This window comes from Sinocyclocheilus rhinocerous, unplaced genomic scaffold, assembly GCF_001515625.1.
Source record: "Sinocyclocheilus rhinocerous isolate Xijiao unplaced genomic scaffold, SAMN03320098_v1.1 scaffold589, whole genome shotgun sequence".
NCBI classification, from domain to species: domain Eukaryota; kingdom Metazoa; phylum Chordata; class Actinopteri; order Cypriniformes; family Cyprinidae; genus Sinocyclocheilus; species Sinocyclocheilus rhinocerous.
Window position 1 is genome coordinate 29,643 of NW_015635524.1, and position 14,870 is coordinate 44,512.

Below are 14,870 nucleotides of genomic sequence, written 5' to 3' on the forward strand. Positions count from 1 at the left end.
CGTCGGAGTTTCTGAATGCTCTGGACTAGGTTTTCGTTAAGGCTATCTCAATATTTTGGTGCATTGAGCTTTTATTCTACTCTGACGAGTCCCTCAGCCCCTGCTGCTGAAAAACAGCCCCACAGCACGAGGCTGCTACCACCACACTTTACTGTTGGGATGCTACTCTGCAGGTAATGAGCAGAGCTGGTTTCCTTCAAACATGATGTTTGGAATTGCGGTTCATCAGACCCGAGAATCTTGTTTCTCACACTCTGAGGGTTCTTTAGGTGCTTTTTTTTGCAAATTCCAAGTGTGTTTTCATGTGTCTTGACTGAGGAGAAGATTGAGTTTGGCCACACTGCCATAAAGACCAGATCGGTGGAGTGTTGCAGTGATGTTTGTGCTTCTGTAGGTTTCTCCTGTCTCCACATATGATCATGGAGCTCAACTAGAGTGACCATCAGCTTCTTGGTCACTAGTCTAACCAAAGCCCTTCTCCATTGATTGCTCAGTTTGGCCAGGAGGCCAGCTCTAGGAAGAGTCCTTGTTGTTTCAAACTTCTTCCACTAAGAGCAATGGAGACTACATGCTTCTACGAACCTTCAATGCAGCAGAATTTCCCCAGATGTGTGGCTTGATGCAATCCTGTTTTTGAGCCCTACAGGCAGTTCTTTTGACCTCAGGGCTTGGTTTTTGCTCTGATACGCATTTTCAGCTGTTAGACCTTTATTGAGAAGTGTGTGCCTTTTCAAATCATATTCATTCAATTGAAATTGCCACAGGTTAACTTCACTCGAAGTGTAGTAACATCTACAAGCAATATGAATGCTCCTGAGCTAAATTTCAGCTGTCCCAGATGAATACTTATGCAATGGAATAATTTAAGTTTTTTTTTATTTTTAACAAATTTGCAAAGATGTAAAAAATGTTTTCTTTGTCATTATGGTGTGTGGAGTGTAGATTGATGTGGAAAAAAAGGTCATTTAAAGCATTTTATCATAAGGCAACAACATAACAAAATGTGAAAAAATGAATACTTTCGCAAGGCACTATAACTTTAGTATGGGGTTTGCAGATTGAACAGTGTCAACCCCTTCTGCCCTACTCTGAGCTTTTTGTCTTGCTCCACACACTTCAACTGCATTTACATTTTTATCCATCAATCCAGTATAGCGATTGTCCTCTGGTCTACAAAAAGAGTATAAATCAGGATAGCTTTCATCTGACTGTTGGTCTTTTGAGTCACTTTTAGTTGAGGCCTTGTTGTGGCCCACCTTTTAAGTGAGACAGGACACTCTAGTTTGTAGTTGTTTGTTGTGTTCTTTTAATTTAGCAATACACTGAGCTTGTTCTTGTGCTAAGGATAAAGTAAATTCTCTGTGGCAGCAGATAATGCCTTTTATGTTTTTCTTTCTGATACATGCCCCAAGTACCTTTTTGCATTCTTCATTTGACCATACTTTTTCTGGATCAATAGCAAATTTCTTTGTCAAATCCAATCTGACTGACTCTGACTGACTGACTGTCACTGCTGAGTCCGTGTGCTTTCCTAACAATGATTTGAACTCACTGTCTGTCCATAAAGGAGTGGCTAGTCCATCTTTCTCAGTTGTTGGAATCAGCCTAGCATTCCTTCTCAACATTTTGTAATGTCTTTATACAACAGGACATTTCCAACACCTCCCTGGCAGGCAGAGGATACACTTGTTAACACAGAAAAACTGTTAACCTTCACTGGCAAAGCAGAGGATACACCAATAATGCAGAGGATAACCTCATAATGTATTCACATCATAATGTATTCAACTTTCCCTGGCAACGCAAAGGATAATCAACTTGCTAACACACTGTAATAGTTGTTAACCTTTTCTGACTAAACAGAGAATAAACCTTCTTCCCTGGCAAAGCAGAGGATAACTAGTTTGTTAACCAAATCCTGCAGCTGTTTGTTAACACATCTCTAATAGCATAGAGGATAACTAAATTTACTGGTCTGTATAGTGGTTCTTTGGATAGAGTAACACTCACCAAATCATTGTTGAGCTGAGAAAAGGATATGAAATTCAGTCTGGAACGATGCAAGGAGAGAAGCTCTGGGTCACGACACCAAAACTGTTGGTAACTCAGAAGCGAAGACCAGGAGAATCTTGGGTATCTTCAGCAGGACACTTTATTGAGAACTTGCTTTGTGGCGCTGCAGTCATCAAAAGTCTGACTAAGGCAGGCATACATTGTATTTTATAGTCATTCAGTGGGCAGCTCTTAAAGGTGTCGACCGTACACATAGCCTCAGAAGTGACTACTTAAACAAAACATCTAAAGACAATACAGGAAATCAAGCTTCAGCAAACCTACTCCCCAAATATAACCGTACCTAAATGGTTTAAGCTGCACCTGGCCACAAGAACTAAAGACCTGTAAACTTTCACATGCAGGGCCGTCCTTAGGGGGGTGCAACTGGTGCGGTCGCACCGGGCCCCGCGCTTGAGGGGGCCCCGCGGTGAACGGACCGAGGTCATGCCCCCACGCCAGAAATATCAGATGCAGCCCCGGATGCCAGTTCCTGTCAGAACATTTCTGTTTTGTCTGGTAAACAAACAACTAGTAAGCAAAGTTGTCTAATACAAAAAACCTGTTAAGAGCAAGACTTGTCTGGTACCCAAAATTGTATTAACAGTCTTCTATCAGCCAATAAGTTGACTGAGCAAAGCCAGAGAAGAGCAGAAGCAGGAGACGAAGTGATGATGATTAAAAAAAGGGAGCAAAGTTTATTGGATAATCTTAGTTGAGTATGTTTCAATGCTCAGACTCCGTCTGACCAGCATAAATCCAACAAGTGTTATTATACCACAAGCAATAGGAATGGAAAATGACTGCTTCTCAACAGTGTCCCATGATGTTAAAAACCTTGAAATGGATTTTATCTCTTACTCATGAAGACAAATATACCTTGAAACCACACATCATAAGACTAAACAACAATGGAAAAATAATATAAAACATAATATAATATAAATGTCTAATCAATACATGAAGCAATGAAATGAGTATACAAATTGCTTAAATGATTATATGATTAAATGGAATAATAAAATGATTAAGTGAATTAATGAATGAAGAATAAATGTATATAAAAGAAAGAAAGTAAAACACAACACAAATGCTGTCTTGAAGCAAAACACACACAGGTTGCTACAAAGAATCCTTAGATCCTTCATAATACTAAAATAACACTGAATTAAACACATGTAACCATAAATTCTTATTACTATAATACATGTCCTTTTTCTTGATAAGCAGCTATTCAGTGAATTTTACAAATGTACTTTACAGTGCCCAAAATATGTTTTTTATATTACATTTAGCAAGTAAAATTGATTTATATAGCACATATAAATAGAGCAAAGCTAATCAAAGTGCTGAACAGAATAAAATACATGGCATAGATAATATAAAACAATATAATTAATACTCATAGCTCAAAGGAATAAAGATTTATAAAAATGAATATTAGATTTTTTTGCATTACATTAATGAGAATTTTCATGTTAAATGTGTTAAATTGTCATGGAAAAATGAGCAAAAAATGCTCTTAAAAATAAGATTCACTGTTTTTTTTACACTAAACATTTTGAGGTGATGTGTGAAATCTGAGATTCAATCCGCAGTAACAATCTGATGAATGACTCTGAAACGCCATGGCTTGTGTCTCTTCTGCAGGATTCCAGGATCATCAGTGGAGCGTCTGAAGGTTCATCAGAGCGCTGTGGAGACTCTCGGAATCGCCTGCTACACACAAGGTTAGAAAACCCCAAACGATTACACACAAAACTACTGATGATGCTCCTCTGACTGTGTGTTTGTGTTCAGGAGCTCTCAGCAGTCTCTTCTACCTGGCCTACAACTTTCATAATGACGTGACGGGGGGAATCCTGACCAACACCAACTGTGGAGGTGCGTTTCTGAATGACTGTGTGTCGTGACTCACTCACTGAATGGCATGTTCAGCTGTGCTGATGATTATAATATGTGTGTGTTTAAAGAATAGTTCACCCAAAAATGAAAATGTGCTCACCCTCAGGCCATGCAAGATGTAGATGAGTTTGTTTCTTCATTAGATTTGATAAAATGTAGCATTACATCACTTGCTCACCAATGGATCCTATGCAGTGAATGGGTGCCGTCAGAATGAGAGTCCAAACAGCTGATAAATACATCATGATAATCCACAAGTAATCCACACGACTCCAGACCATCAGTATCTTGTGAAGCCAAAAGATGTGTGTTTGTGAGAAACAAATCCATCAAGACATTTTTAACTTCAAACTGTTGCTCCTGGCTAAAATACGAGTTCATAATCCATAATCCATAACCACTGAAAAAGTAATCTGGTCTGAATCAGGAGAGAAATATGCACAGTTTAAGCACAGTTTACTAGTCAAACTAGTCCAAAATTGTTCTAGACAAACATGTAGGCAACAGGGGATGGACTTTTTCACTAGAGGAAGTGTTATTATGGACTCATATTTTAGCCAGAAGCAACAGTTTGAAGTTAAAAATGTCTTGATGAATGTGTAATATTAAACAGCCAGCTTTTGGCTTCACAAGACACTAAATGGACTGGAGTCATTTGGATTACTTGTGGATTGTTGTGATGTATTTTTCAGCTGTTTGGACTCTCATTCTGACGGCAACCGATTTACTGCAGAGGATTCTTTAGTGAGCAAGTGATGTAATGCTAAATTTCTCCAAATCTGATGAAAAAACAAACACATCTACATCTTGGATGGACTGAGGGTGAGGATATTTTTCTTTTTAATTTCTGTGTGAACTCCTCCTTTAACATGCTGTGTGTGTCCACAGGTGAGAACTGTAACCGTGGGGCAGCGTTAGGGGCTCTTCTCGGGGCCCGGGCGGTGTATCTCGGCTCAGTCGTACCACAGGAGTGGAAGGACGGGCTGGTTGAAGCTCAGGGGCGAATCACTGACATCCTGCAGGAGCTGAACAGATCCACATCAGTCTGATGTTCTTCTGCTTGTGAACTTCCTCCTGCACTGCTGTGATGTTTAGCCCTTCTCTTGACTCTTCATATGTCTTTCTGTCTGCTGTGTTTATTCACACACACACACACACACACACACACACACACACTCAAGCATGTTCTGCTGCCACAGGAAACGGTGCCCACAGATGTGGTTTCCAGCCTGCACTGTGGAAGACTTTCCTCTCGTCTGTATACCTTCAGTCACACTGTGACCTACTTGCATAATTCTCATATTAGAACTTCATCTGTTATAGATTGAGTAAATGTTAATCAGATAGTTCATGCTTTAAAGATTCTTATTAGAATGTGTTTGAGACATAAACTTACAAGCTGATGTATTGCAGAACATGTGATTGCAGAAGTGGCATACTAAACGCTCTTGAGGACACTCATTTCAGAGTTTGAAACAAAAATATATAATATAAATCTAATATATAAATATAATATTTTTCTTTTCTTGTTTTTAACTATTTGATCCTAAATGCTTGCATAAAAACTGGCCATGATTTGAATTGGATAATTTGGTGATATAAATGTGGTGACTTAAGTGTAGTTTTTAGTTTCTAGTTTTATCTAGTTTGTAATTATGTAACTTTTTAAATAATGCATTATGATTTAACTTCATTTTACTGAAGTTATTTTATTAAAGGGGTCCTATTATGCTCTTTTACAAAGTTGATTTTGTTTTGGGGGTGTACTAGAACAGGCTCTCATACTAGGTTCGAAAAACACATTATTTTTCCACATATTTTACATTATTACAACACCTCTCTCCCCAGTCTGGCATGAATGGCTCGAATAGTTCCTGTATCAAATGAAGGCCCGCCTTCTGAAATACGAAATGTGCTGTGATTGGTTAGCTGGGCCAGTGTATGTTGTGATTGGCAGCACTCGGCGCCTGGTCGGGAAAAGCCATGCCCCTTACCATAGCCACCTGCAGCTTCAATGTAAATATTGCATCAAAATCAAATCAATTTGAGCGCGATTTAAACCCGGATGATTGTAATCACTCTAAGTTCGTCTGCCTTGGGAAAGCTAGCGTGTCTCCGACATAGTGATAACACTCTTCTCTAGTGCAGCTCAACCAGGTCTCGTCCCATGCGTCGATATTTGTGATATCACAAATCCCGGAAAATATGCGTTGTAGTCCAAACGAGTCGTACGTTGTAGTTTTTGAAAAGTGATTTCTGTTAAATAAAATATCTCCTTTTGAAGTGGACTTTGCAGATTGTAACTTTGCAGATCTTTTTTATGCTCAAAAAGCAACATTACAGACTAACTAAAGTTGAAAAAGTGAAAAAGCATAATAGGACCCCTTTAAGACACTTAAACAATTGGCCTTTAATTGTGAGTATGATCTTCTGCTTATGCACTAATTCAGCTTATTTGCACATTTTGTGAAGACTTTTTGTGAAGTTTTTGTTGAAGATCATCCATTTCTGTGTACAGATGTGTTGATGATCTGGTTTGAGTTTATCTGTCCTGTTCGCTCACTTCAGGCCCTTCATGAACATACTGTTGTGTTTGTGTCTTGTTTTAATCATATTTATATTTGTCATTTTTAAAATATAAATCAGATGAATCAGTGAGTGTCATTCTCTGTGTCTTACTGTCATTGTATATGTGTTTGCTGCAGCTCTATATCAGAGTACATGAGCTGAATCGTGTTTGTTGGTGTGGATCAGCGCTTGATTTCTGTTTAAACCACACATCTCTCTGTGGTCTCAACAAACGAGATGAGACGCTGAAGTTCACTCGTTTCAGTAGCATGTAAAGCAGCTCATCACACGCAGATCTGAACTAGAGTTTACACTCAAGATGATTTCAAGACGGAAACCACAGGGCTTCTTATAGTTTTAGGTAAATGAAAGAGAGATGCTGTAAACCTGAATGTAGTTATATGCGATATAGATGATTCATTATGCAAACACTACTGTGCTGTCTGAAGGTGAACACTGTTTGAATGTTCACCAATTAAAATCAAAGGAAATTTTATACTTAAAGGAATAGTTCATTCTGTCATCATTTTCTCACTCATGTTTTTCCTGTATGGCTTGCTTTCTTCTGCAGAAACACAAGAAGATATTTTGAAAATCATTGGGAACCAAACAACATTGGACCCCTTTGACATTCACTGTATGGACAAACAACAACAAAACACTGAAACATTTCAGATATAAAGAAAAAGTCATAAAGGTTTGGAGCAACAAGAGGTGGAGCAGGGTTTCTGTAAATTTTGTGAAGGTAAATTTCCAACGGATCTCTGTTACTTTCCAATGATTTAAAAAAAAGTTAAACAGCTTAGCTAACAGCTTAAGGCTTGAATATCTCTGCTCCCAAACAGGAAATATGGAAATAACTTTTACTGTACCTTCTGATCACATTGCAAAAATGTGATGTTTTTCCTCAGTATTTTTGTCTTGATTTAATAATCTTAAATAAAGATACATTTACTTGAGAAGCAAAATGACACGATAAGAAGTCTTGTTTTCTGAGAAATTGATCAAAATGAAGTGAGTTTGTGATTAAAACAAATATCTGCCAATGGGCTCAGAAAAATCAACTTTATTGAAAGGGAAAACACGTTTTCTTTCCCCATTGACAGATACTTGTTCTTGTTTTAAGCATTTTGATCAATTTCTCCGAAAACTTCATATGTTCATTTTGCATCTCAAGTAAATGCAGGGGTTAAAGCAAAAAAAAAATCTTTTGACTGAATTTTTTTCCTCGGCCAAACCCCATTCCACAGCCATACCTGTCACATACCCAGTTTAAGAGCAGTTTTTTCTTCTTGTAATTAGGAGCTCTTGTCCCTCCTAATTAAAAAAATGTAGGAGCACCTTCTAATCAATAATAAAAAATTCTGATAAAAAATTAGCCTTCCTAATATGAGGTGACATTTGACTACTTAAAGTGACTTACAGGGTTTTTTATTTTTATTTTACCTTTGTAACGGCATCATTTTCATCTGTCAAATTAAAAAAAAAATTATGTTTATAAGCTTTTTAAAATTTCTGTTTAAAACAATATAATAAGAAGTAGAATAATGCCGGCAGAACAACAACAACAATGCGCTACTTGTTTCTTTTCCCCTCATTTTTTCCAATTGAAGGAAATCCGTCGTAGCGACGGAAAACTTTAATCCCTGTAAATGTATCTTGATTTAAGGATGTTAAGATATTTGTACAAAAATACTGAGCAAGTTAAACCTCTTAATTTTTTATTTATTTTTTTTATTAATTTTTTTTGTAGTGCAAGCAACATTTAATGCCATGGCTTCTGAATTTATGACTTTCAGCTCTGATTAGGACTTTTTTTTAGGCCTTAATTTGTAGAAGGGTGAATTGAGACTTTTTAAGACCTGCAGAAACCCTGGGGAGTAAAGGATGACAGAATTATTATTTTTTGCATGAACTAGCTTTAAATTTCTTTAAGGGGACATCGGATGCCCATTTTCCACAAGTTGGTATGATTCTTTAGGGTCTTTAAGAAATGTCTGCAACATACTTTGGTTAAAATTCCTCAATAGTCGTGTAAAACAACACCCTTTTTGTCAAAAACAGCTGTTCACAGAGACCAGCTTCGAAGGGATGAAGGATGTAGGAGTGTTTAGAAAGGCACTTCTGCATCATCTTAACGAGACGATCAAGGATCGTCGTACATTTTGTACGCTGGTTGACCCCCAAACATCTTTTACATTAAATACAATGTATATTTGTATATGTAATGTAATATGTATGTGTAATGTATATTGTTTCTATGTATTTGAAACATTTGAATGGACTAAAGGTAGCTGTAAAGTATTATTGTTGAAGTACAACGTAGTTTTGACCATAATAATGGGTAACACTTTATTTCGATAGTCCACTTTAGACATTCTATTAACAGTAAGTAACTTTGCAACTACATGTCATCTAGCAGTTAGTAGAGTATTAGTAGACTGTCTGCTTAATATCTTCTAACACTTTCTTTGTCAACTTATTCTACTAACCCTAAACCTACCCTAACAGTCTACTCTGAGAGTTAGTAGACATGTAGTTGCAAATTAATGAGAATTAGTTGACATGTAGTTACAAAGTTACTTATAGTTAATAGAATGTCTAAAGTGGACTATCAAAATAAAGTGTAACCTAATAATGTACCAAATCTAACTCATATAAATATTACAGTATAGTATAGAAAAATACTATACATAGGCCTACATTTATAGGTGAAGTCGAACTCCGTGACGCCAAACAACTTTCCTGTGCAAAGGATCATGGAGGAAATTCTTCATTCCGAAGGGCCCTTTTTAAGTGGCCAGTTTTGAGCACTTCGGTTTTGTAATGACCCTTCAATATGCCAGCCATGATTGTTTTCATTCCAAAGTGCCCTTCGGAGGGCGATAGGCCTATATCCCGTTTGGAATGCACCGACAATGTAGTTTTCAAATAGCCTAAGCCTGAAGGACTCGATTAGTTGGATAAGGTGTGTTTAATTAGGGTTGAATCTAAACTCTGCAGGGCTCCGGTGTTGTGTAATATTCAGTTCCCGTGAAAAACTGTTCCAGTGGGTGGAGTTACATGAATATTCATTAGTTCCCATATTGTGGGCATTTCCTTGAGACAACGCGCAAACAAATGGCGCCTCCAAGAATCGAGTTTGACACTTCTGTCCTAATTGGTAGTAGCAATAACAACAGAGCTCCTGGTAATCCACGTTTGCTTGTATCTGTGGCTCTGATACGTTGATTGCTGATAGGAACGTCTTCAATTGACAAAGTATTTTAAATACCTTTCCCATTTTTAGATTGCCAAGTATCGTAATACACATTAAGTCTGACAGTTAATTCTTATATTTTCAATTATTTTATTTTATTATCTTTATCCTGAAGCTTGAATTGATTGTTTACATTTAATATAGCAGTTTTACAGGGATCCGTAACACAAACATGGTTAAGCTGTTCAGTAAAAAAGCAAACAAGATCAGAAATGATTAAGAGGGATATAGGGACATCCTTTGAAATATTACTTAACACTTTTTACAGTGTATTGGCATGTTTGTAACATTAAATAGACTCTTAATTATTCATAATTTAATTTAAAATATATTTTTATTTACAAGTGTAACAATTTAAAATGCAACTGAAAGTAATTCAAAATGTATCTGAATTCTATTCAATATGTAACCCAATTTAATTATCTTCTCAGATTGTTTTAAAAGACTCCCAGCCTGTTGTTCTTGTGTTGCTGGGACAGCAGTGGGTGTCCATATTGTTGCAGCACTGTACCAGACAGCACATTATTCAGACCTGGGAATCAATGCAGTTCCTCCTGTACATAACTGCACTGAAATGGAGCAGAGCTGGCATAAACCTAGAACAATGGTAAGTGGTAAGTAAGAGAATTATCAAATAATTTAATGAATGACATAATTAATAAACTTTGATTAATAATATTAACATGCCCCATTGGTATGCCTAGAGAGTCAAGTCAGGTCCTGTCAGTTGAAACGGTGGTCCTGTTTGCAAGACTAAAAGAGAGGAAACTCACTGAGTGGTTAAGGTAAGAGTACTGTCTAATACTGTTCCATCATCTTTTCCTATCTTGCTATATTCATAATGTATAACATGCCTATATGATTAGCCATAGCAGAAGAAAGACAAAAACACAATCATATTGGATATGGCACCATTCATAATGTATGCAACATTTAGACAGTGGAAGATTTTTTTTTTAATGGTCAATTTACCCTACCTTTTTTTTTCATCTCATGAGAACGCTTTATAGTGTCAGTAGCGAGTTGCCTGACCTATCAGTCCTCCAAGAGGCAGAAGTAAAAAAAAAAAAGACATTACACAATCACAGTTATTTATATTTGTATTTTACATAACAATTACGTTTACTTTTTACTTTACTTTTAGTCATTTAGCAGACGCTTTTATCCAAAGCGACTTACAAATAAGAAAAAGTAATTAAAACTAAAAGCTAAAACTCTATAAATACTATATATATAATTAGATGTAATTATTTAATTACACTGTATCAAAGTTATCAATATCAAAATTGACCATTGCATTGCCAACTTCACTCCTCGTTGTAGCTGCCCTTGCTCTGGTCACACGAACCATGGTTCTAAATCTAATCTAGATTGGGTGTGAGACATGTTTACACACCACACAATGTAATAATGCAAGTTAGTTTGTCTACTCTGAACCTGAAGGTTACTTAAACATATGGTTGTAATGTATTGACATGTACTCCAATGAAAAAATGATTTTAGCTGAGGTTTTAGCTTATTCTCTCTCATGTCATTCTAAACCATTATGAATTTCTTCGGTGGGGAAAAATATCTGAATAGCTGACTGACACTAATATTATTTACAACATTTCTGTATACCAGTGAAGAAAGAAAGCCATATGGGTTTACAACAACATGAAGGTGAGTATATGATGACAGCTTTATTTTTATTTTTGGGTGAATCATCTCTTAACTCGTTAACACGTATTGCCCAGACCCACAGAAGAGGTTTTTATATAAACAGGCAACCACAGCGACCCTGTTCACAATAGGCCTACATTGTGCTCGGTAATACAGTAATGTAAGGGTTTAGATCTTGCCTAGTGTTAACCCGTATGTTGTCATCATTCTTGAAGCGGCGACTGCAGAATCTAGTATCAGAAGTGATGTTAAAATCCTTACATCTAATACTGTTAATCCACTTATTGTGAGTTTCTTCATCCATGGGGAGAAGTAAGGAAAAACCTTTGGGAAGCCTCACAAAATGGGACAGCAACAACGGTACAAACCAACCTCACGGATGTTTAAACATTATGGAACTCATCATTAAATAAATTTTGTATTATTTTACTGTGGTATACTTAATGTGTTATATTATAGCAATAAAATGTATAAATATTATTTTATATTAATCGCTCATTGACAAAATATTGCGGCAGGTAATGCACTCAGGCTATGGCTGAATACAGATCAGAAGCTTTTGAAGGGATAGTTCACCCAAAAATGAAAATTCTGTCATTAATTACTCACCCTCATGTCATTCCAAACCCGTAAGATCTTCATTCATCTTCGGAACACAAATTAAGATATTTTTGATGAGATCTGAGAGCTTTCTGACCCTCCATAGACGGCAAGGTAACTTCCACGTTCAAGGCCCAGAAAGGTAGTAAGGACATCGTTAAAATGGTCCATGTGACATCAGTGGTTCAACTGTAATTCTACAAAGCTACGAGAATACTTTTTGTGTGCAAAGAAAACAAAAATAACGACTTTATTCAACAATTCTTCTCCCCCGAGTTACCATCTACCGCATTATCAAGAGTAACATGACGCATGTGCATGCTTTCCTCTGCTCGTAAACAAGGTGCAGCTCATGCGTTTTTTTTCTGAATGAGTGTCACATCCGGTTCGATGGAACGCTGGCGTGTTTGGCTGCCGCTGCTCTCCGGTATTTTATGTTATTTGATTTTAATTTTAATTTTACTTTCTATTTTACTTTGTACTGTACTTGGAGCGAAGAGATCTCACCCGATCTCATCTGATTTTTGTGGAGCATTATTCCATTGCCTGCCCTGTTACGGTGCGCGGACTGAGGCGGTGGATCTGAATGAACTTGAACGTGGAGAACTAAATCCAGTTTGAAATGTGGTGCTATATCATCTGTGCACTGGTCTGCTGGAGTTTTACTGTTTGTTCTTCGAAGTGGGATCTGTTTTTCGTTCCTGGTGTGAACTGCTTTCCGAGCATGGTGCTTAAATACTCTTCATTGGATCAACAGAGACTAAATTCGTTCTACCGTCTTCCCGTCGAAATATACAACCGCTGTGCCGCACTGGGAATTACACGCCGCCCCAGGTACATCCATCGCGGATCTCGCCGTGATTTCCTTGTGAGGTCTGTGACTCCATCGCAGGATAATGATTATATCCCGGTCATATCACCGCTCTTCCATCAGATCAAATGGTAAGAGTCGGATAATCAATTTTGGAAATATCACTTTGCTCAAACGCACCTCTCAGCTCTCGGTGGTCAAATCTGCAAGATCTGCGCGGGACCAATCGAGCCGCCGAATCAACACGACCACTGCGTCACCTGCCTGGGCCTGGCCCACACCATGGCGGCGCTGGACGAGTCCGACTGCGGGCATTGCGCGGACCTGCCGACCCGCGTGCTCCAGACCGGCCGCGATGTGGTCTTCATGAGGGTTCTGTCGAAGGCTGTCCAGGAGATGGAGCTTACCTGGAGTCCTACAGAAGAGCCTGCGAGGAGTAAGCTCGACTCCTGGTATTTCAGGTCCACCCAGAAAGCTGACTCGAGGGCGTCGGTCCCCTTTTTCCCCGACGTGCATGAGCAGCTGGTGAAAACATGGTCTGCGCCCCAATGCAGGTGGCAGAGGGCGGAGCCCTCACGGTGGAGGCCGTTAAGGATCTGCGCGCGACGACGGACTTCGCGCTGATGGCGACGAAGCGAGCGGACCAGGCCATGGGTAAGGCCATGGGTTTTATGGTCGTCATTCAGAGGCACCTATGGTTAAACCTGGCTGACCTCAAGGATGCTGACCGTAAAGTGCTGCTGAACGCTCCTGTGACTCCCTCCGGCCTCTTCGGTGATGCAGTGGAGTCCATTATTGAGCGCTTCGCGGAGGCTCAAAAGCGGCATCGACTCGCGGCTGGGGAACAGTGTGCGAGGGCATGCCGGCTTCGGGGCTGTGGTCAGAACCTCAGAGCCGGTGGCACATAAACCGCTTGGAGCTGGAAGCAGTGTTCTTAGCTCTAAAGGATTTTCGGCCGTAGCTGGAACAGCGACATGTACTGATTCGCACCGATAACATGTCTGTGGTCTCGTACATAAATCACCAAGGAGGTGTACGCTCCAGGGCTCTGTACAAGCAGGCAGCGAATCTCCTGCTATAGGCGGACCGTCACTTTCTCTCCATCAAAGCAGCGCACATACCCGGTCTCCTGAACCGCGGGGCGGACATGCTTTCGAGGAAGGGGATTCCTCAAGGAGAGTGGAGGTTGAACCCAGAGGCGCGGGCACCCTCCACGAGGCACTTGTATGCTCTAAAATGGGGAGTGTTTGTGAAATGGTGCCGTGATGTTCATATCAACCCGGCTGCTTGCTCCATGTCAGATATTCTGTGTTTTCTACAGTACAGACTGGATAGTGGATCTCTACCATCAACACTGAAAGTCTATGTGGCCGCTATTGCCTCATTTCGAGCGAGAAGATTGCATCCCCCACGTCCGCCTTCAGTCCCGCCCTGGGACCTAGAGGTGGTGTTAAGAGCTCTTTCACAGCCACCATTCGAGCCTTTAGCATCCGTTGATATGAGGGAGCTATCTCTCAAAAGTGCACTTCTTCTTGCCCTCGCTTCGGCTAAGCGCATAGGGGATTTGCATGTGTTTTCTGTGGACAGCGACTGTGTTCGCTTCGGACCCGGTGACTGCAGCGTCACTCTCCGGCCTAGACCGGGCTACGTGCCTAAAACACTATCTACCCCCCATAAGAGCGCAGACTGTTTCGCTGACCCCCCTGTCTTGTGAGTCATCGACCTCGCGCGATGCGGACGCTCAGACTTCGGTTGCCCCGTCAGGGCTTTGAGGATTTACATTGACCGTTCGGCCAGTTTTCGGCAATCTGACCAGCTTTTCGTGTGCTACGGTGGTTATGCGAAGGGCCGGGCCGTGTCAAAATAGAGACTTTCCCACTGGATTGTTGATGCTATCATGGCTGCTTATACGAGCCTAGGTTTGGAATGCCCTTTGCACATTAGGGCCCACTCAACAAGAGCTATCGCCTCCTCCTGGGCGTGGTCGAGAGGTATGTCTATTCAAGATATATG

The 14,870-nt window shown here is 39.5% G+C and overlaps 1 protein-coding gene across 1 annotated transcript in view; it reads left to right on the plus strand.

Moving 5' to 3' along the window:
- The window catches only part of LOC107747070 (uncharacterized), a 13,566-nt gene extending 7,907 nt beyond the window's left edge, over nucleotides 1–5,659 (plus strand). Inside the window, exons 4-6 of the mRNA XM_016561493.1 lie at nucleotides 3,703–3,782; nucleotides 3,853–3,936; nucleotides 4,846–5,659. Of these exons, the coding sequence (XP_016416979.1) occupies nucleotides 3,703–3,782; nucleotides 3,853–3,936; nucleotides 4,846–5,006 (325 nt within the window). The 3' untranslated portion in view covers nucleotides 5,007–5,659. The remainder of the gene's footprint in view (nucleotides 1–3,702; nucleotides 3,783–3,852; nucleotides 3,937–4,845) is intronic.
- Nucleotides 5,660–14,870: the final 9,211 nt, after the last annotated feature.